Genomic DNA, 24251 nt, shown 5'->3' on the forward strand with positions numbered 1-24251 from the left:
GCGCAAAGTCCATGTTTCACTGATGTACAGCAGTGTGCTCAAAACACAGGCTGTGTAGACCTGCACCTTGATGTGTACGGTGAGTTTATTGTTAGCCCATACTCTCTTCGTCAGCCTGGAGAACATTGTGGCAGCTTTTCCAATGCGCTTGTTGATCTCACTATCAAGTGACAGGTTGTCCGAGATCGTCGAGCCTAGGTACACAAACTCATGGACAACTTCCAGTTCGTAGTCTGGCATGCTGATAGATGGCTCATTACCCACGTTTTGGTCCATCACCTGGGTCTTCTTTAAGCTGATTGTGAGGCCAAATTCCATGCATGCATCCGCAAAGTGATTTATGAGTGACTGCAGTTCCTGCTGAGTGTGAGCAGCAATAGCTGCATTGTCAGCAAAAAGGAACTCCCTTAGATGCTTCATAAGCACCCTGGTCTTCACTCTAAGCCTCGACAGTCTGAAGAGGTTGCCATCCGTTCTCATGCGGAGAGAGATGCCCTCTGTAGCAGTTCCGAAGGCATATTTGAGCAAAACTGCAAAGAAGATGCCGAACAGTGTTGGAGCCAGCACACACCCCTCCTTCACTCCGCTGAGAATCTCAAAGGGTTCGGATGTGGATCCGTCGTATACGGCGGTCCCCTTCATGCCTTCATGGAAGGCCCTAATAATGCTGAGCAGAGTTGGGGGTCAGCCGATCTTAGCCAGAATCGCGAACAGACCTTTTCTGCTGACAAGGTCAAATGCCTTGGTCAGGTCAATGAAGGCAATATACAGAGGTCTGTTCTGCTCCCTGCACGTTTTTTGAAGTTGCCTAACGGTCCATGTCTGTGGTGGACCGTTCAGCTCTGAACCCACACTGAGATTCAGGGTAGACTGTCTCCGCAAGAACATTGAGCCTCTTCAGAACAACACGTGCAAATAGCTTCCCCACGGTACTGAGAAGGGAGATGCCGCGATAGTTGTTACAATCGCTTTTGTCACACTTGTTCTTGTAGACAGTAACGATATTAGCATCCCTCATATCATATTAGGCTATGTCTACACTAGTGGCATTTGTCAGCAGAAGTTATTGTCAATAGAGAAATCGTGACAGAACATCTGTTGACAGATTGGTGCTACACACTCCTTGTTCTGTCTACAGAGAGCTAACGGAATGCACTGCCCTCTGGTGACAGAAAACAGAATGGCAGCTCTGCAAACAGGGATCCCCAGCAACCAGAAGCTCACTCTGTCGACAGACGGCTGGGTCTACAATAGGGAGTTTTGTCGAAAGAAAGGGCCCTCTGTCAACATAAATCAGGGACCGTCTACACACTTATTGCATTCTGTTGACAGATGCATTCTTGACAAAACTCTGCATTTGCCTCAACAGTATTATCCCTCAAAAATTTGAGACATAACAATCTATAGACACAGCACTGCCAACAAAAGTGCAGTGTGGACACTTGTGTTGGCAGAGAGGGCTTCTGGTTCCACAACGGCTGACTGCTTTCGACAAACTCTCAACAAAGCAATTTAGCCATGTAGATGTTCCGGAGTTTTGTTGACAGAAGCCATGTTCTGTCAACAGAACTTGCCCATGTAGATGCAGCCTAGGTGTAAAAAGAACTTTGACATTTTATTTAGACCAGACTAAACAATTAAGACATTAGCCAAAATTGTTTATTTCTCATGAAAAAAATGAAAGAGGAATTTTATTTCTGTACAAATACTTTCAAGAGGGTTAGATTATATACTGAGGAAGAGTATAAATTGAGAGGATTGACCAACGCTCAGGGAATGAAATCTCATTCTGCTAGGTTGAACTTATCCTCTGTGTTTTTTTTCTAAACACATTTCTCTGATAGAGATAGGAAGAGCAGTAACTTGCAGTAACTTCATCCATCTTCTATACACTAATTGCTTATCTTTAGCGTTCAAATCTGATGCAACATTTAGCAAGGCAGTCCTTCAGTCCTCATTTAATTAGGACTTTATGGCCCCACATCCTGACCTGGAGTGCTTCATGTTAATTTTTCCCATGAATGGGAGTGTTCAGAGGGCATGCAAAGGAGAAATGAAGTTTACGTGTCCGTAACGAAGGTTCTTTAAGGTGAACTCTGCATATTCCTACTCCCCACTTGCTTTCCCTTAGGCTGTTTCTACACATGCCACTTTCTCCGGAAGTGGAATGCTAATAAACAGCCTGAAATATGCTAATAAGGCCCATATGTAAATTCCCAGTGCCTCATTAGCATAAGGTGATGTGATTTGGAGTCCAGAAGACACGCTTCTGGACTCCAAAAAGGCGTGTAGAAGCGTGGCCCCTGGGGGTCTTCCACAAGGAAGTCCTTCTTCTGGAAGAGCCCCTGTGGGGAAGTCCTTCTTCCAGAAGACCCCTTGGGGGCTGCGTTCTACACGCCATTTTGGAGTTCGGAAGAGGATCTTCTGGAATCCAAATCACGTCACCTTATGCTAATAAGGTGCTGGGAATTTACATATGTGCCTCATTAGCATATTTTGGACTGTTTATTAGCTGGCATGTGTAGGAACAGCCTTTCGAGTTATACTTACCAAACAATTTGGTGTCACGAGAGATGAAACTTAAATGTCTGAAGAAAGATGACCTTTTATAAATTCACCCTGGAATGCTTGACATTCTTTGAAGGGAGGGGTAAGAGACACGCACGAACACTCAAATGGCTACTACTACAGGTTGAACCTCTCTTGTCTGACGCTCTCTTGTCTAGCAGCATCTGTAATGCAAACAACTAGGTAGCATGGGTGTGGCCAAGTTTCCATGGTCTCATAAAGTTTGTTTCCAGCCATCAGTCCTGGCTCTCAGTGCTCTTATTTAGCTGTAATTTACCCCAAATGTCTTCAAAGAGCCTAATAAACAGTGGAGGTGTTGGTAATGGTACTAGACAATATTGTCTTACTGTAGTCAGGCAAATTATCTCATTCGGCACCAGTCAGATCCTGAGGGTGCTGGACTAGAGAAGTTCAACCTGTAGCTAGAATTCTACCATTTGGGCTGCATAAACATTCCATGAGTGTGGATATGCAAAGTCCATCTAGGTTATAGATAGGTAGCCATCATATCTCTTTGGTCCACATGGTATAGGGCAATAGGTCTTGAGGTGAACACATTTACTGACCCTGTACTGACACATTTACAAAAAGCATATAGCCATGCTGCATTAGCCTGGGACAGAGGTCTGGCAATCAGACTTGAGATAGACAGCAAAGCCCTGGCCCACTGTCGAAGAATGTTAATACCTGGCACTCAAGAAGCATATATGGCACTGGACCAGATCCTCCACTGTAGTAAACTAGTATAACGCATTGATTTCCACAGAACTCCACTGATTTATACCAGATGAGGAGCCAGCCTATTACATCCTTGCCATAAGCTGCCGATGAGGGTAACTTACCATGCAGTCCATGCCATTCTACTTTGTCCCAAGACATAACCCCAACATTACTGACAGATTTGGATGTCCATAAGTCTGCAAGCACTGTACCTTGTGTATGCTTCCGTTTCCACTTATATTTTCACATATTTTGGGTGCTTTTGTGGCTGCTAATATCTAGCCAATCACACAGAGTAATCAAATGTCATGCTTTAACGCAAATTTCATTTATAAGGGATGGGCATAGAGATCAGAATGGAATTCTCTCTCATTAAAATTAGCCAGATGCTTGCAGTTGACAAGATACATTGTGAATGGATGCAGGATTTAGGGGAGGGGAGTCATTAGCTTCCTGTGGGTATCTGATGTTTGTAACTTCCAGGGGAACAATAACTGCCTTGTTTGATCAATGCTCTGATCCAGAATGACAAATTTTATATCAGCCTATATAATCAGGCCATTTAGTTAGTTCAGAAAAAAAGATACCTAATAGAACTAAACATCTGCTTTCCATGCTCTGTGTAACCTTGCTGATGAGTCATGTGGCAATATCATTTCAGCACTTTCCTTTCTCATCATAACTCATGAATGCGAGTTTTGGAAAAATGACTAATGCCTACCATTCTAATATCCACCAACAGTGCATCACACAAAACCACAACTTCTGAGAATTATATGCTTCTAAATAGTGAATGCAGGTGGGATAAATACCTTATCTCTTGGTACTGTTTTTTTAAGAGGCAAAAAAGCCAGAATTTTCAAAAATGGGCACATAAAATTAGAACCAGATTAGCTAGAGCTAGATTAGGTTAGATTTAGTTCCTAAATTCTATCCTAGATAAGCTGTGGGTCTGATTTTCAAAAGTGGTGAGCATGCAACTGTTCCCCATGCCTTAAATGCTATTTCTGGGTAATTTCTGTGGCTGCTACTGACTACGCAGCTCTTTTGAAAATCCACCCACTGATCTAGCTGCATAAACAGGTTTAGAACCTAGCTTTGAGCACCCATTTTTGAAAGTCTTAACCTATGATCCAGATTCAGCACCAAAATATGTGGGTGAAACTGTTGTAATATAAAGTTGCACTTGCTTACATGGGGGCTGACTTGGGCCCCACAGTTTTTTTCATTCATAATAGGCTTTATTCAGTAATCCTAAATTAAAGTTATCATAGTGCAGATTCTGCAGTTGACAGACAGAGAGTGAGTGGTAGGGAGGGACATGCACCGTGCTACATGTGCTGAGAAAAACTGCCTGCCACTCCTCTGAAACCTACTTGCTCTTTGTCAGTGTTTTGATGTGATGCTTACTTTATAACACAGCACATCATTCAAGTTCTTGGTTCACTCCTGAACTTCTCAGCTGTGAGGAACCATATGTGTAAAACAATCATTCTTCATTATAATAGCTTTCAAAACAGCCAGATTTCAGTATCCATGTTCTGCCTTCACTTGGTCCCACATTTTGTCAGGAACTTGACATATTGTATAAGCTATCAATTGTAGGTATGAATCTATAGCTGTCAAGATGAAAAAGTGTATTTTGCAGTAATGCAGCCTGTTAATAAAAGAACACTGCCTTTGCAGTAAATGAGAAATACTCAAAATTACACACCTAAATCAAGACACCTGCATTTTTACCAGTAGGCAGAGGGGAGCAGAAGCTCCTTCTTACATGTATTGAAAGACTTGCATAGCCAAATATTATTGACCAGTTTGTTTCATAATTGGGGAAATATAGAATCTCATTCACGTTCAATTACTGCCTTTATTAGTGCATGTTACATTGTGAATCCAAGACGTGTGACTGCAGTAGTGCAGTAACTGTTCACTGTTATGACTTGTGTCTTAATAAATTAATTTCAACCACCAATAGAAAACAGCAAATATAAAATCACATTATAATACAGGATTATTAATAAGCATAATCATGAGAGCACGAAACACTTAAAGTTCCAGTCTTGGGTCTGGCACTGATTTGCTGTGTGGTTTGAGCAAGACACTTCAGCTCTCACACTGTGTGGGGTTGGCTTTCTGTAGTGAGAATAGTTGTCAGGGTTGAAGACATTGTTGGCCACGTCACTGATATGGTGGCCTGTTCTAGTACGGCACTCTTAGACCTAAACAGCAGAGTAATGGGACTCCAAGTTGTTTGAATCACAGCATTGATTTCTGGTTCTGTTAACAAATGAAAGCCTTTCCCTCTCCTACCCTGATGCTGGCCTTTCACAGTTTGATAGTAATAGCTGGTCTGTTGTCCAGTGTATGCTTTACACAAGCTTGGCAGTAGAAAACAAAGGGATAACTTCATTCTCCTTTCCCTTTTTATAGAAATAGCAGGGGCAACTCTCTCCCAGCTCTTGGTCTTGTGACTTCTGGGTTCTCCAAGGAGAGAGGGGAAGCTGGCTGCATACCAATCTATAGGCAGCTTGCAAAATGGGTACATTACTGCTAAATGATTCCTGGCCTGCAAGTCTCTGGTGTGTCCTCCAAGTCAGTACAGTTGTGTGAATCATTACTGAAAAGAGAAGAAGGGATGTTTTATTGATGCCCACCTGGCAGGGCTTCCTTCTGGAAAGAAAACCACCAGGAGACTCTTCTGTAGTATATTAACTGTCATACCTCAAGGTCACCTTAGCTGATCTTATTGACCCAGATAAGTGTTAATGATAACAGTGTCATTTGTACATAGTGACAGTGGACATGGTGAGGTCACATGGTGTGGACATCTTAAGTGAGATGCCTGATTTTTACTCACTCAACAGGTCTGATAAAAGCCAAGAGAAACTGGATGCTCAGCACTTTTGTAAATCAGGCCATTTATTTAGAAACATGGCCTTATCAGCATAACTTTTAAAGCATCTATTATTCAAAACGTTGGCTTCTCCGCTTCTCCCATTTACCTATTTCTGCTTCACCTACACATGTATCTCTGTCAGCTCTTTGAGGGATTATGAAAAAAATCTGTTACATATATCAAAATAGGTCAAAAGTGACATTTTGTAGAAAGAAAAAATAGATTTGTATTTCACTGTTTTAAAAGGATTTTTCTCACCTTTGAGAATTAGTTCACCTCATTTAAAAACTCAGGGGCAAATACACACCGGCTACAGTTACACTAGCGAGTTTTGCCAACAAAACTCATGCAGCATGCACAAACGAAATGTGTCTTGTTGACAGTTTGTCAACAAACTCAGCACTTACCCTGGCAGCGTTCTGCCTCTCAGCCAAGAGGCATAATACTGCTGTCGACAGATCCTATTGACAAAAAAGGCTGTGTGGATGCTCTGGAGGGCCCTTCTCTCAATGGACAGGGCATCCAGAACAATAGGCAGCCCTGTCTGCTGTGTTTCCAGGTGCCCGTTTTGTCGAGAGAGCAGCCGGGCAGTCTAGCTGCTCTGTCAGCAGAGCAGAGCGCTCTTTCGATCCGCTTTTAGTGTGTGGCCGCATTCTGTCGACAGGAGTTTTGTTGGGAAATCTTTTCCGACAGTGACTTCTGTTGACAGAGTGCTGTAGTGTAACCGTAGCCACTTAATATAAATTCTTATACCCTCACAGCACTGCTGTGAGGAAGGGAACTACCTGGATCTTTATTTTACGGATGGGGAATGAAAGTACAGAGAGACTGAAGTGACTTGCTCACAGTCCTGTGTTGGAGCAGGAAACAGAATACATATTTCCTAACTTCCAGGCAGAGGGGCAGACAGCCACCATGAACCCTGGTGCAATTTGGGATGAGGGCATTGCTCCCTGTCCCCAGAAGGGGCAAAGCCAAGGGTGGAAGTGTTGGGGCCTAAGGCCATTCAGCCCTTAGTGCCGCTGGGACTGCGGCGCTGGGAGCTCTCCTCCCCCAGAGCCACAAGGGGGTCCAGAGCTTTGGCTGCTGATGCTGCTTCTGTGAATATAGCAGTGGCAGCAGCGGGAGCTCTGGACCCCTTTGATATGCTGCACTCTGAGGCAACTGCCACCTTCCCCCCCACACACACACCCCCACCCATCAACAGGCCTGGTCCCAGTCCAACCCCCCAGGCCACTGGCCCAGCCTTCTTCTCTATAACCCTGCATATCTAAGCCACAGTTGGTCCTGTGAAATTCATTGACCTTTACCTTGCACTAGCCCATGCTACTCATATCCCACTTAACCCTCAGACTCTACGGAACTTAAGTTGTACAGATGCCCTCTTCTACCTCTTTGCCTAGGGATGAATGTGTCATGCCCTCCCCGCTCCCCATGGAATCCAGCTATTGCTGAGCTCAATAAACAGCTGTGACAGGTTAATTCTTTGTTCGCATTGTATCATTCCAGAGCACCAGCTAAAGCACAATAATACTATTCTTCTTGTAGCAACTTATGTTAATTGTTATAAGTTTCTATAATAGTTTCCTTTTGTGTTGTAGGTTGGTTACTGGAATGACATGGATAAATTAGTTTTGATTCAGCATGAACCTTCCCTTGGAAATGAGACAGCCATTGAGAACAGAACAGTAGTTGTAACTACAATTTTGGTAAGCTTTTTTTTTTCTGTTTTTTCTGGTACAGGATCCAGACTCCTTTTTAGTTATAGTCTAATTTAGTCTGTCAGAGCTGGGAGCTATTGGGAAGGCAAAATCTGTATGTTTTAAATTTCTTAATTCTCCTCTCTGTACAGACTATTTCTGGTGTACATTTGAAATCTGTTTTCTCAAATCGCATTAGGATAAATTTATCCACTTTACATTTGTATTCTGTTGTTTCCCACTGTTTGCTGGAATAGTTCTCAGAAATTTAAATGAATGTTACCAATCTCTGACTGATAAAATATAGTCTTCAATATATTGAAATAAAAAACCCTAACTGGAAGAAATGAAAAAAGAAAATAAAACCAGGCTTCTGTACTAGCAGATGTCATTTATTCAATATGCTCTGCTTGAAAACATCTATATGGATAAGATTTTCAGAGCCTGATTCTGCAATCCAGGCACAAGAAATGCAGGATCTGCCTTTAATAGTGAGTAAACGTCTAAGCTATATCCAAATAGCCTATGTGATAATGGCTTATTTGCTTTTCTTTGTAAACAGAAAAGTAAACCTGGATATTGAATTGGCATGCCTCACACAAGCCATTTCTTAAAAACTGACCCCTGATATTGTGTAACTTCAATGTCTCAATGGAAAAGAAACAATTTTGTAGCTGAATTTTTTCAGTGGTACATAGCCATTCATGTTAAGGAACTCCTCAGAAGAGAGAAAGTTGTGATTACTACGTTCAGTGCCTTTTTCATGCAGGTACTTTCCAGAACTGAGTACTGGCACCTCGGCAGCCTAAGGCATGGGATTGGCTGGGGAAGGGGAAGGTGGAGAGCTGGCTAAATACTGTTACCTCTTCTTTTTTTATTTTTTTACGAAAAAAGCACTGACTATGTTAATCCATATTACAAAAGAAATAAATATATAGGTTTCCAATTCCCCTTTTCAAAGGGAGTTGTACAAACATGCCTTTTAAACAGAATAGCTAATGATTTTTTCCCTCTGAAGTCAGACATGCCCTTTAAAGCTGATGCTTGTCAAAGCAGACTGGCAAAAGGTGACCTTTACCTGATTATTTTAAAAATTTCACACCTCTGTTCACTGCCCTTTTCACCTATCTCATTAGACAAGACTTTCTTTTATTTTCTTTTTTTTTTTAACCATTCAGGATAAAGTATGTCTCAAATAAGAAGGAATATTCTTTCTGTAATGTTGGTGTTCTCCAGGAGAATTGTCTAAATAAATGCTGAGTTGAAAACAAAGCCAGGGGGAGTAAAAATGTTGCTGGGAAGCACTCTGATTCTAAGAATGTAGTTAGTTTCCATATTGTTTGTATTATATATCAGGGTTTATGCATTAACTAGGTCCTGACAAATTTCCTATTGAAGATTATCATTCTGGGATGCAAACCAACCAATGTACTGTACAGCAATCCAGAGTGTAACTCGTAACTCTGTAATATTTTGCATGTGTCTTTTAAAATTATATGTATCCTTTTTCCTGAAAAAGACAAAGTAATGGACAAATTATACTTCAGTACAGTCCTCCTCTTTTCAGCCTCTGATGAAGAATCCTATTTTAAGAAATTGATCAAGGAAGAAAAGAGTCCCACGATGCTGCGAACATTCCAAACTAAGGCTCAAGTATTAACCTGCAGAGTAGTAACATTGAGCTAATTTTCTCATATGGATTACTGTTCCTCTGACTGGATGGCCAGGCACTGAACCTCCAAGAAAAGCTCTTTGACTGTTCTGAAATGTCTAGAACAGATGATGTTAACCTTCAACATTGTCAAGCTGAGAAGAAAATGATGTGAATAACAATTTCTGAATTGAAAATTTTCCTCTTACACCAATCTTATCTTTAATTGAGGCTCCCATAAATGAAAAGCATAATTTCTGTAAATAGCTTCAAGCTTACGAGAAGCAAGTAAACAATATATTAAAAGGATGCTTGTTTGCCAAATGTATACAAGGGTAAGGAGGGAGGGAAGGAGAGAGGGAGAGAGCTTTTCCAATGTATTACTTTGCCTGTCCTGTGTTCATATGTGTATAATAAATATTATCTTTTGCAGAAGTTTTCCAGTCCCTGAATAAAAAGGACTGGTGACATCATTTTTCAAACCAAAAAGCTTAATGAATTTGCAAAGCATGCCCAGTTTCCATGAAGTATATCATTTGGAATAAATACTGTTATACACAAATATACCTATCAACCTAAAGTGATCCACTCAGTGATTTCACCTCTATATGAAAAAAAAATCATAATTTGTTTGGAATAAAACACTTGGGAAAATTCTGTCTTTGTCTAGTCATGTATATCTCCCATTGACTTCAGTAGGAGCAACACAGTTGGCTGTGAAAGCAGAATTTGACCCACAGTTCCTATAAATCATCTGCAAAGACAACAGATGTAGAATCTACAAGTTCTTAATCATGAAAAAGCAACCTATTAAACTACAGTGCATTTCAGAATTTTGTCATTTTGCTCTTTCCTGTATTTTACTCAAGTCACAAATGCCAGACAGGGACTGGTGACCTCTTCACTGCCCTCTTCATATTGAAGGAAAGCTGATTCACTGTACATGAAAAATACAATTTTGGCTGCATGCACTTCTTCCAATCTTAAAATGAAAAGCTTCTGAGATCAATGTTGTCAAACTTTTCAGTCTGTGGAAGACTGATATCTAGGCATAGTAAAAGGTTTAAGAGATGTCAGCATGGCACGCTCTAATTTTTGTGTGAAACAATACAGCACTGGTTATTTCACTTTATTGTCTTATTGTACGTCTCTGTGCTTAATTTGCTGTAATTTTGCATTTTATTAATCAATATAAGATATGTAATAAAAGGAACTAGCTTTGCACCCAAACAAATAAGTTTGGTACTTTCTGCTTTGGCAAAATAATATGATTGCCTGTAGTACAGTAAATATGCTTAGATTTTATTTTATCTTTTTGATTTAGCATACTGAAAAATATTCCTGGGAGAATGCTAGAGTGAAAAGTTGAAGCTTCTATTCTAGGCTATGTCTAGACTAGAGGATTTTGACAGCAAAATGGCCATTTTGTCAACAAAACCCTCAAAACGTCCAAGTTCCCAAGGGCTTTCCTTCGTCAGTAAGTTGGCAGAATGCAGCACTTCTGTCAACAGCTGTACTTCGAGTGAATTGCTCTTTCCATACGCTCTGTGGTCTGGCTGCTATCTGTTGCCAGAAGTTTTGTCGGAAGATCTCTTCAGACAAAAATTTCTGCCAACTAATCCCTCTGGTCTAGATGTAGCCCTAGTGAACATTTGTGTCTCTATTTTACTGAACATTTATAATTAATTAATATTTAATTTTAATTTAAAAAGTTGCAAAAACTGTAGGCGTAACAAAGAACTAATTGCTAAAAGCTAAAGAATTATATGATACAGTGAGCTTTAAGAATTTTTCCAACATAGCACTTCATTATAACATCAAGGTAACGAAGATCAGAAGGCTAAGATTGCAAATTACAAACCTTGAACCCAAGAAACATTGGAGTTCAATAAAACAGAACCCAAACCTCTTAATGTCATTTCTTGGTCAAATAGTTCTCAAGAAATCCAGCAGTATGTCCTCCACAAACCTATACATGTTGAACCTCTTTAATCTGAAACTCTCTCATCTGGCAACATCTGTTATCTGACATGGTTTTGGTTAGCCAGATGACCACTTAGTACTGGTCATGTGGAAGTGTTGGTAATCTGCTAGACAATATTGACTTCCCGTGGTCCGGCAAATTCTCTCATTCGGCAATGGTCAGGTATGAAGGGTGCCCGATTAGAGAGATTCAGCATGTAGTATATTTTAGAATTCACATTGACTTCAACAGAAGTTTTACAAGAATTAATAAGGCAGAGCTGAGCTATTTCCTTGCACAAAAATACTTTTTCCACATTAAAATTTATTTTGCAGTGTTTTGGAAAGTGCAAAAGGGACTGCATTAAATAGGCCAAATTTAACCAATCAGTGCCAGGATTAGTAGGATTTTTTTTACTGCCATTATTATGTTGACTTCTAGTTGTTGGCATTTTACTGTACACATGAGTCTGCAGGAATGTAATGGAATGATTTGTTTCTATATGTGAAGGTACTTGTTTCAGTCATCCAGTTGTATTTCAAAATGTTAAGTATTGTTATCAAGTTGGAACATAAAAGTAAAGCTTGTGTCATTTTAACTCCCTATGTTCAGTGCTAGTCATTGATCATTTCCATGTTGACTTTGTGTGTAATGTACTTACGCAGCATTTATCATTAAACAGCTCAACTCAGTGTGTCAGACTGAATGCCAGATCCAACTGTCCCTGGACATTAAGTTTGTAGTTTCAGCAGAAGAGAGTGCCAGATTAGAGATATTCAACATATACTATGTGTTCCTGTTACTTTAACTGTATTATTTCACAGTTATGGTTTCACTCTCTTGTTCTTTCCAACCAAGGTCAGGATCACATTACTTTAGGCAATATTAAAGCACGTAGAAAAAGCCAGTCTTTGCCTCAAAAAGTGCAATCTAAATAAGTATAACCAACAGAGGACGGGGTGGGAAAGAACAGCATAAGGAAAAGAGACTTGACCAAGATTTCCTGACAACTTTTCTTGAGTTCTAGTCCAGTGCTCTATCCACTGGATAGTACTGCCTTCAGTTAGAGTCCGTCACGTCTGTCCTGACCCTTGATAACACCTTTCCTCAGCAGTTCTTCACAGGAACCTAAGCTGCTATGAATCTTGAGGTTGTTATTTTGTTCAATGGCTACACGGTCAGAGCAGTTCAGCCCTCAGGGAGGAATACATGGACAGTCAGTAGATAGGTGCTGGGAGCAGCAGGGGAGAAAGGAATGTCGGACTGTCCCCATGTTGGTTTCCTCTGCCGTTGGCTGCTGCCTGAAGTCGCTTGTGCCTGGTGTGCCTTTAACACTGCATGTTGTGTTTGGTTTAAGGAAAGCTGAATTCCACATTGTAGCCAGTTTGTGGCTCAGCTTTTTTAACAGAAAGTAAAAAATTTCAATGTTCCCAAGCAGTTGAAGGTTATGTACAGGAGGGTAATCTGACAGGGCCTAGCCATGCGTTTAGCTAATGCTGGGAATATCTAGCAAAGTCACTGCAAGGCAATTTCTTGCCTTTTCCTCAGTTTCTTTTTTCTTTATCAGTGTTGTTTACAGAGTGGGCATACGGACAAACCCAAATTAAGGCGAGTACTGCACATTTGGACAACCTCTCTGATTCAGGAAGGTACCTCAATGCATTCCTAACTTTAAGCATGTGACTAGTTCTTCAATGAGGCAACTGATGCTTAACTTAAATACCTTCCTGAACAGAGCCACCTCTGAGGAGATTGGGGTTGTAGATACCTTTCTCTTCCCACCCCCTTCACCTCTATCTGCACACAAAAGGGAAATGACTGAATTAACTGTGGATAGAAATGCAAAGAGTGGGTGCCAGCTAGCATTATTGTCATCACTAAGCACCCTAAGGAAGGCATGTCTGGGTGAGGCAAGGCATTGCCATTGATGGCCTCCATCCCTGACCTCCAGCATAGGGCACTGGTGAAGGGGGGAGTGGTGAATATCCCTTTAGAAACTGTAGCAAGTGACACAGTGTGTTGGTTTTCCTTCAGTAACCATGATATATTGTGTCATGCACAGTACAACCAAACATCTTACTGCACTATTGCACAAGTATAAGCCCCAGTCTCTCAGAGGCTCACTTGTGATCTGCTGTTGTCATCGTCCAGTTTCTTGAAGAGAACATAACCTGTCTAGTAAGGATATGACTTTGCAAGTCAATGCCCAATGTCATTGTGGACACTTCTGTATGCCTAGAATATTTTTAAGCTGTCCTTAGTGGCAAACACTCAAAGGCAGAACTTGTCTTAATGTCACAGAAAAGCCATGGAAAAAGGACTGCATTCCAGGAGCATTGGTCGGTGGCAGAACAGACTGGTAACATTGAAGAAATGTCTTGGAGGGCAGGCCAGGGGCATAGCTAAGGGTAATGTGAATAATGTGCTCAGGGGTCTGCATGTAGGTTGAAGGGAGAATTGCTTTCTCCCCTCTTCCTGAGTTGTATTGGGCCTTAATCAGGAGACATTCTCCCCACACAACTTGAGCTCAAGTGAAGAAGCTGTGCAGCGTGGCTCTTTCCTTTCACATTACACGTTCAGTGTTCTTTCTCAAGCTCTGCTGCAATCACAGGACCAACTAAAGTTACAAAAGGGGTTTCAGGAGGGCAAAACTTACAAAAACAAAAGGCTAATGACACAAAAAGGATACATCCCTCACTTGCTTTTCCCTTGCGTTTCTAACACAGAGGTTTGTGTCAAATTCTGCTCTTGGATGCATATCCAAGGATCCAGTTGCTAATAATGGGAGGTATGCGTTAGTGTCCGAAGGCAGAATTTAAGCTGAAATATTTACAAATCCCAGGTGCTGGTATTATTGTTAGTTTACACAATTTCCCTGTCAGACTTATCCCTGAACCAAATATTGAACACTGATGGACACTTCACAATTGTTGCTGCTTACACATGATGTCCAAGTTGGTTTCAATAAAAAATGCTTAATGTATACATGCGTATTTTGCCTAAGTTCCAATTAATCATGCAATAAAATATATGAGTAGGATAGAGGGCTATTGTAGCTACCATAAAGAGTCAACATTTTTCATCTGTTACCACAGGTATCTTCTGTTCTGAGGAGATGAAAAAACTGTGGTGACATGTTTTTATGCAGTACGCTTTTGGCGAATGGTTATTTTAATGGCAAACTCTGTACATTGAACGGATGATTAATAGAGATCATGTAAAATTATTTAAAACGTCATGCATTATAATTTTCATAAAAGTACTAAATTCTGAATCCACAGGATATCAAAAAGACAATGCAATAATAGGGGAATACTGTGACATTTCATTTTGTGCAATCACATACCGTACATTATCATTACAGTATAATATGCATAAAGAACATAATATCAATTTTTCTACACATTTTTACTTGCTATTTTCTATCTCGTTTATTGTTTAGAATGACTCTGCAATGCCCTCTTTTTGCATTCAGTATGCTAAGATGGCATTCTGTTAACATTACACTTGTCTGTGTATTCCTTGGTATATCCCAAGAAACAACCTGTCTGTGTAAGGGAAAAGCAGGCATTTCCCCATGACCGTATTAGTGCTTTCTGTTAAAAAGGAAATTGCCTTTTAGTAACCAAGGCATGGCCAAATATCTTAAACAATGGATAGCAAATAACCAGCCAGACTATGCATCTGACTATATATGCGTAAAGGATCCATGGCAAGTGAAAGGATTTAAGTCTAAAAGGTTAGATTACAACCTTATATTATCCAACATGAATTTGCATTACATAGAATTCCACTTGTCAGTCAGCTTTTTACATTATGATATATGATAAATTTATATTGGAGCTTTCTCATTTAAAATAGTAAATTCTCTATAACTGCTTGAATTATGTGTGTTTATAATAAAAAGGTTGTAAGGTTGATTTTATAACATAAGCAAAGCAATAATGTATATAGAATATATACTATGGATTTCTGTTAATTCATAGAAATATACATATGCTAATGCTATCTGTGAGCTTTTGAGAAATTACTGTTCAGTCAGTGGTTTACATATTGCTATTCAGAGTCTGTGCTGTGTATTTCTCCTTTACAGTTCTACTTCTTTCATTGTAGGAAGCCCCATATGTTATGTTCAAGAAAAACCATGATACGTTTGAAGGGAATGACAAGTATGAAGGATACTGTGTAGATCTGGCAACAGAAATTGCAAAACATATTGGTATCAAGTACAAAATTGCCATTGTCCCTGATGGAAAATATGGAGCAAGGGATCCAGAGACAAAAATCTGGAATGGGATGGTGGGAGAACTTGTTTACGGGGTAAGCATTTCAATTTTTGAAGTGGGATTTAATGTCTCATAACAGTAGTCATAATATACAAAGTATATATGCATTGTATTTGATCTGGGGAAAAAAGAAGAAAAGAAAATAACTAGAGTTTAGTTTGAGCATTCATGGTGCTTTCAGTTATTTTCAAGTTAAGATCACAGCAATTTTTACTTTTTCTACTATTTACTCAAATAATCTATTTCTCTTTAATATTAGTAGCTTTCATAGTTTGGACATTTTCATTAGGTCCATAGTTTTAAAAATTAGCATTAGACCACTGCGCTTTTCTAGTCTGGTCTCCTGTAGAACCCAGGCAATACAATGTCACCATATTATTCCTGCATCATGCCTAAGACCTCAGCAATGAAGTGGTGTTCTAAGGATTTCAAAGGATGGAGAATACACCGTGCTGTCAGTGTGAGCCACAACTAGATTAATCAAAACCCTATAATTTATTCAAAATTACCCTATTATTATTATTACTATTATTATTATTATTATTACGTGGAGAAATTAGAGAGGGTCCAGAAAAGAGCAACAAGAATGATTAAAGGTCTAGAGAATGTGACCTATGAAGAAAGGCTGAAAGAATTGGGCTTGTTTAGTTTGGAAAATAGAAGATTGAGGGGCGACATGATAGCGGTTTTCAGGTATCTAAAAGGGTGTCAGAAGGAGGAGGGAGAAAGCTTGTTCTTTTTGGCCTCAGGATAGAACAAGAAGCAATGGACTTAAACTGCAACAATGGAGGTTTAGGTTGGACATTAGGGAAAAGTTCCTAACTGTCAGGGTGGTCAAACAATGGAATAAATTGCCAAGGGAGGTTGTGGAGTCTCCATTGCTGGAGATATTTAACAACAGGTTAGATAGATGTCTATCAGGGATGGTTTAGACAGTACTTGGTCCTGCCATTAGGCCAGGGGGCTGGACTCAATGGCCTCTCGAGGTCCCTTCCAGCCCTAGTATTCTATTATTATTATTATTATTATTGTTATTATTATTATTTATGATAATAATTCTAATTATAATAATAATTCAAAATTAAGCCAATATTTCTCAAAAGGATAGCTTCAACGATAGGATTTAAGAACGAACTACCACATCTGAGTCTAGGACTGTACATTCTGTTATGATCCATAGATCCTCAAAATAACACTAAAAAGTAAACATCCTGAATAGAGGTAAAAAACAAGATTGAAGGAAGCTGATTGTTGTTCCAAAAAGACTGGAAACTATCAAAGGCAGGTTGAAGCTTCTAGTCTCAATAAATCTAGAGATGGCTCAGAGGGCCACCTAGTGGCTCTTCCTCTCGATGATAAAAATAATCCTGAAGTGAAAAGATGTACACTAGCATGTGCTGCTGTGAAGCTTGCTTGAGCCCAGCTATCAGAAAAGAAAAAGAAAGGAAAACCTGAATGAGCAGTTGCATCTAAACACCACATATTTTCCAAGATTCATGCAATTACAGTGATGGTCAGGATCATGCATGCCAATGCCCTGTACCTCTTCTGTAGCTCCTGGGCTTCTTCCCAGATCGACAAAACTCATGGAGTGTTCACACCACAAATGCACTCTGTTGAGAAACTGCCAACAGAACCCACCAGTGTTCTCGGGAGAATTAAGTCACTCCGGTATGAGGCATAAGGCCTCTTTCAACAGATCCTGTTGACTGAAAAATAGCATAGATGCTCTGGGGCAGCCCTGTTTGCAGAGCTTCTGATATTGGCTGTTCTGTTGACAGAAAGCTAGGCAGTCTGGCCACTTCCTGTTGACAGAGGGCATCGACGGGGGAGTCTCTATTAGGTGTGGATGTGTTCTGTCGACAGGGGTTCTGTCAGGAAATATGTCCCGACAGTAACTTCTGTCAACAAAAGTCTGTACTGTAGATGCAGTCTAAGAGTGAACTGTTGAAGTGTAAACAAGGCCGCCATAATGTGCACATCTGGCAGCACTAGACGAACAAATGATAGTGCGTTTGCATCCCTCCCATTAGTTGCTGCTGTTTCCAGAGTTTGCACAAGCACATTGGGTCCCAGCTTCATAACAACATAAGGTAGCACTAAAGGCCAGTTGTTTTTCCCATTGCTCAGCTCAAGTTGGTATCTGCTTATGCTCTCTATAGAAAGGAGTAGAGCAAGATCCTCCACTACCACCCCCCAACCACAGGGATACCTTGAGCACCTTCCAGTAGTACATTAAAGTCATATGACTGTCTGTCATATGCAATTTGTTCTGCCTCTTATCCTCTTCCCTGAGGATACTTATGCACGTGTTGTCATAATGTTTATTTTTCTAGGGGGCTGTTTTGGGTGGGGAGTTTTCTTGGACTTCATAACTGCTATTTAGAAATCCCAGTCTCCTCCCCTGATCTTATCTGAATGACATAATATTCTTGACAATCCTCTACAGCCCTTAATAATTAGCTTTTTCACAGAAGCACTTTGTGATGATGAATGCCATTAGTGAGTCACAATGTGTGTCTCTGAATGCACTAGCAGTCAACTCCAATTAAGTATTCATTCTCCTAACACAAAATGTTATTCTTTCACTGTTTAATGAATAAGAAGGTCCTTACCCATTTCTCTTTTTTTTAATTTGCTTTTCGTAAGACATTACAAAAAGGGTGGCAGTCAGAGGAATGACTAAATATCATATGTACTCATAGGGATGGAATATAACACTCGAGCAAGTAAAACTGTCTTTAGCATCAAACCTAATCTTGACATGTTAACTAAAGTCTGAAGGAGCCATAACCCAGCCATGCTTGATATTAAGGCAACCTTGACTGAAATATCATCATCGATGTAGGATTTTCAAGTGTAAGCTGTTGCCGTTCAGCAAAACTCCAATTTCACCAGACACAAAATAAAGTAGACCCTCAGTTTGATGAATGTTATTTTATGTGAAGGTGATGTTGATGAAGAACAAGTCAACATCACTTCACATGCTGCTGCTGCTTCAATGCACTGAGAAGCACTTTGCAGTGGTTTGAAGGACAAGAAATAAGTGATGCCTGCACCATACTGAAGTGTATTCACCTTACTGACTGTAATTTGGAGAGGTTCCGTTTTATGAAATTTTTAGTTCTATGAATGCCTCTGTCACCAATTAATATGTAAAATTGGGGTTCAATAATGTTGAGTCATTATTTGTATGGGTTTTTGTTCCTTTTAGTAATCACCTAAACCCATAATTGTACATCTTTACTCTGTGGGGAACCCACAAATCAGGAGTTTAGTATTTTGATGAACACATCACACTGAAATAACTATAATAACATCTTCCTTTGATAATCCAGAAAGCATCACTTGTCAGAATAATCCCTTTCCTTTTGTGCAGAACTATATACTTGTGAAAACGACACCATGGGCAGACTATTGCAGCTAAAAATAAATCCAGTTAATTGGTGTCTAAAAAACCCTGTTTCATAACCACTCTTGCTAATATCCTAGCACTCAAGAGACTTACTAGGAGCCCTGATATATTCCCACTATATACTTGATGGCAGAGAAGTCAAGCCTTAGGTAACACTTTTACATTAAAACAAAGTCTACTACTTACAGTGTTATTAAATATGCCAAGACATTGTCTGTGTACAGAAGACTAGAAGCAATATGTGATAGTTTATCTGGGTTTGTCAAGTATCTGATTATAAGAGTACTGTATTAGCAATTCATGTTCACAGTAACTGTAACTTCAGAGGAAAGAAGATATGGAAAGGTGTCCAGATTCAGCAAATAAACTGTTTTTTCTGCAACAGAGGGTTTTTGTATGAGTGATGAAATATGAGAAGAAATGCAACTTAAAGAAAGCAAGCAACATTTAGAGTAAGCATGGTCTCTTTAACCATGTAGATAGAGATCATACTGACACTGCTAATCATAGGCTATGTCGACACTTGCCCCCAACTTCAAAGGGGGCATGGTAATCAGGGCCACAGGAGATTACTAATGAAGTGCTGCAGTAAATACTCAGCACTTCATTAGGCTAATTTTCAAACTTCGAAGTGCCAGCATGCGTGTAGCTGCGGGCTCTTCAAAGTCCACGTGCTACTTAGAAGTCCCCTTACTCGTCAAAATTTTGAGGAAGAAGGGGCTTCCAGAAGGACGGTTTCCTTCCGGAAGATCCCCACAAGCCACAAGTCTACATGTGTATTTTGTAGTCCAGAAGAGCTTCTTCTGGACTCCAAAAAATATGCACAATATGCTAATGAGGTGCAGGATATTTACATCCGTGCCTCATTATCATCTTCTGACAGGTCACTACCATGCCACTTCTGGAAAAAGTGGCATTTGTAGACACAGCCTGGGAGATCTGCAATAAAATTGTAAGAATTGATAACACTCTAATGTTTACTCAATATATAGAAGTTGCTGTAATGGCTGCCCTGCAAGCAAGTGAGATTTCAAGCATATTTGGAAGCAAATTGTTGCTATTGAAATTTATCCAGCATTTTCAGTGATTGAATACAAGCTGTCTTACTTCATGCGCTAAAAAAGCATGTTACTAAAAATTATAAAAATCTCAAATTACAGCTGTATGGTGACCTCTATGGGACAACGCATTACACACATATTAGCCAAAAGGCTTTTCATCTCGATATGTGTGTATGAAGGTGGATAGATAAACTAGGTTAAATCCATTGTAATTTTAATTCCAAGTGGACTCTGTGAAGTTATACTAAAGATGACTTTCAGATTTGGACAATGAACAATTACAGCTTGATGTATAACTATTACTGTTGGTGCTCATGTTAAAATGATACTGTGGGACTTTCAAGTGCAGATATAATCTAAGGATCAGGCAGCATTTCTGCTATATGTCTCCATTTTCAGAGGTTTAGTATATGGCTACACAACTTGCTCTTAGCTTAAATGAGTGTCATTCCTGAATTATTTTTAACACATCAATTTGTTTAATATTAAGAGTTTTTAGTCATTCAAATTTTACAGAGTTACAAAAAAATAAAACATTTCAGATTTTCTTTCTGTTTTCATATCATACGAGCAACTTGTTCAGAGGCTAATTCAGAAAAGCATTTAAGCATGTTCTTAACTTTCGATATGTGCTACCTTCCCTTTGAAATCACATAGGATCTGAGCATGTGCTTAATAACTTTGTTCACTAGGAACGGCCTTAATCAATGCTAAGCATGCTCGGGGGGTAGCCATGTAAGTGTGTAAGTTCATAAAACAAAGCAAGAAGTCCTATAGCACCTTAAAGACTAACAGTTTTATTTATTAGGTTATGAGCTTTTCATGGGTGAGAAGACCTTTAACTTACAAGTGATTTGCTAAATTGTTGCCTATGAGCCACATTTTCAAGGATGTTAGTCCATAAAATGAATTTACAGCATTTTAGTACATATGAAATAAAATTAAGACACTGATGTCATGTAGGCTTGGGAGACAGTGTTTGCTGCCCCAAGTGGCTGGCTTGGGGAAGAGACGAGGACAACACAGGGACACTGTTCATCATACGCACACAGAAGCCAGGCAGAATGGTACCACTAACAGTCCCAGTGTGTCATTCTGCACCACTGATCTCTCTCTGTTTTCCCCTTGATGTCAAAATTATGGAATTGGGCCCAACTAACATGCCCAGTAATGCTCCATATCTTAAACGAAGCCTGGTTGAAATGCAAGGGACCTCTCCTTTCATGATATCCCATGGCGGGAAGTGTTGTGATGGTGGGCAGCAGAGATGCTTCATAGTGCCTCCACCTAGGTGCCACATCACTGCTGCCCTAACCCAACCCATGCCTCAGGCAGCAAAAAACAGAATTTAGCTCTTAAACCCTAGCTACCAAGCCAGAGGCATCAATTCCTCCTCACAATGGCTTTTCTTTTTTCACAATAGATTACATTATTTAGACCAGGATCAGAGAGGTAGCCGTGTTAGTCTGTATCTTCAGAAACAACAAGAAGTCCTGTGGCACCTTATAGACTAACAGATCTTTTGGTGCATAAACTTTCGTGGGCAAAGACCCACTTCATGCATCTGATGAAGTGGGTCTTTGCCCACGAAAGCTTATCCTCCACAATATCTGTTAGTCTACAAGGTGCCACAGGACTTTTTGTTATTATTTAGACCCTTAACATAAAAAAAATCACGTTAAGGAACTATTGTATACATATGTACAGTACCCATAATGCCCAGTAATAATCTGTGGAGCCATGACAGCACATGCTGTGATTCTAATCTGGGGGGCTGTAGCAATTGTTGCATTTGGAGCCATAGTGAATTCTCCCAGGACTGGAATGTGGGTTAGTGACACACATCAGTCTGCTGTTATCATTTTTCGTCTGATAAAATTTGGTTCGGTGGCACATAATAAAACATCCCTCAGTGTAATTAGTGCACTGCATGAGCACAACCTTCCTCCACAAGATGTTTTACCTTTATAAGAGAATTTTATTCCAGGCCTAAATGAACAAATCTAATCAACCTGTAATAGTACAAATAGGTTAGAAGATAGCAGACAACATTGCAGACTCCTTTTTTCAGTTAGCGACTCCATCTACGCTAGAGAGTTTTGTCAACAAAACTCATGAAGCATCTACACACAAAATGTATTTTGTCTACAGTGTGTCGACAGAACTTGGCACTTCTGCCAACAGCGTTCTGCCCCTCCGTGATGAGGAATAACACCTTTGTCAACTGTTTCTGTCAACAAAAAAGCTGTGTAGACACTCTGGGAAACCCTCTGTCGACAAACAGGGCTTTTGGTTCATGGGGCAGCCCTATTTGCTGAGCTTCCACTTGACCATTCTATCTAGAGAGTGGCCGGGCAGTCTGTCTGCTCTCTGTTGACAGAGTGGATTGCTCTTTTGATCTGCTTTTGTGTGCGGATGCAATCTCTTCTGACACTAACTTCTGTTGACAGATCGCTGTAGTGTGGATGTAGCCAGAAAGAATAACCATGTGTAGTGATTTCATCTTCTTTGAGCAAATGGCTACATGAATCCACTGACCAAAGCATCTAAGTGGGGTCAGGGAAGCAGTCCGAGGTTGCATCCATGAACTATAGTGACCCCTGTACAAAGGGGTAGTGCTCCACTACCTGGGATTGAGGATTTGTTCCAAATGAATCCAGGAGAGGTCCCTGTACAAAACTTCAACCTAAGCTTTGCGTAGGGTCTGGAATCTGGCCCTCTGAAGCTTTTCTCTGCTGCCTGTGAGAAGAAGTGAGTCATCAGCAGCTCTATCACACTTGTACTTATTAAGGAAATGAGAGAAATTTAGGCCAATATGTCATTTTCTCATAAACCAAGAGATACATTATTTATTTTTATTAAATATTTGTGGTAGAAACTCATCTGAAAACTCAGATAGCATTGGAATTTACAAGATAAACATACTAGAGCCACATATTCATATGTTTATCTCAAATTCAGGTTTCCCCAATGAACTGTAAAGGTGGTGGATGGATGCACTATACTTTTTCATTTCCAGTCCTGAGATGCTGCCTTGTAACATGGTCCAGGGTAACACCAAACAAACAGAGGAATGTGCTAATCATACAAAGAATTATGCCCATACTAAACTTCTCAGTCTTAAATCTTTGAAGCATCAGGGTTTTAATGTGTTTATTTCGTTCATTTCTGTTTCTCATATTATTTGGGGTACACACTGGGATCATTTGCTTCTTCACACTTTTGCTGCAGAAGGTATTATATCAGACAGAAAATTTGGTTATAACTGATTATATATGGTGAGCTACGTCTATACTACAGTGATCCTTTGAAAGAAGTTCTTCAAGAAGATCTCTTCCACAAAAACTTCTTTCGATAGAAAGCATCCACACAGCCCCCGCTCTTTAAAAAGAATCGACCAGGGAATGAAAAATACAGCACCATGAGGTGCTCTTCAGGGCATCTACACTTGGTTTGTTTGTTTGTTTGTTTTTTTTCGGGAAAGAATCTTTTGGGAAAAGGCGCTCTTCCTCATCTGGGAGAGGAAGAGGGCCACTGGAAAAAGTGCTGCATTCTTCCAATTTAATATTGAAAGAACGCATTTTGTGTGTGGGTGCTCCATGGGATTTTTCAAAAGACCCCTGGCTTTTTTGAAAAAAACTCCCTAGTGTAGATATAGCCAGCTAGTGGTCTGCATATTTGGTGGCAATAGCATGGTTACTGTAATTTTGTTTTAGGTTTACCTGTCTTTTTACTCTTCTTATTTTAGCAGTCTAGTTAATTCTATTATTTTTTAGGATTCTACATTACAACCCCTCACCATAGTATCTGAGCCTTCCACATTTTCTGTTACTAAATTGTCTGTTATTTCCTATATGAATATAAACTTGTATTTTATTCTAAAAATTGACTGAATCAGCAAAAAGGATATATAAGTTAGCCTAACAATTTGCTGGTATTAAAGCTGTAATTTTAGAATTAGCTGTTTCTGTTTCTAAAAACCAAACTCAGT

General features: G+C 39.8%; 1 protein-coding gene across 3 annotated transcripts in view; it reads left to right on the forward strand.

Annotated features, from left to right (window-relative positions):
- GRIA4 (glutamate ionotropic receptor AMPA type subunit 4) overlaps window positions 1-24251 on the forward strand; it is a 316531-nt gene that overhangs the window by 228093 nt on the left and 64187 nt on the right. For all 3 annotated transcript variants that reach the window (XM_074981809.1, XM_074981795.1, XM_074981800.1), the window contains exons 9-10: window positions 7786-7893; window positions 15612-15818. In XM_074981809.1, coding sequence (XP_074837910.1) covers window positions 7786-7893; window positions 15612-15818 — 315 coding nt within the window. The remainder of the gene's footprint in view (window positions 1-7785; window positions 7894-15611; window positions 15819-24251) is intronic.

The sequence above is a fragment of the Carettochelys insculpta genome, chromosome 1, assembly GCF_033958435.1.
Source record: "Carettochelys insculpta isolate YL-2023 chromosome 1, ASM3395843v1, whole genome shotgun sequence".
NCBI classification, from domain to species: Eukaryota; Metazoa; Chordata; order Testudines; family Carettochelyidae; genus Carettochelys; species Carettochelys insculpta.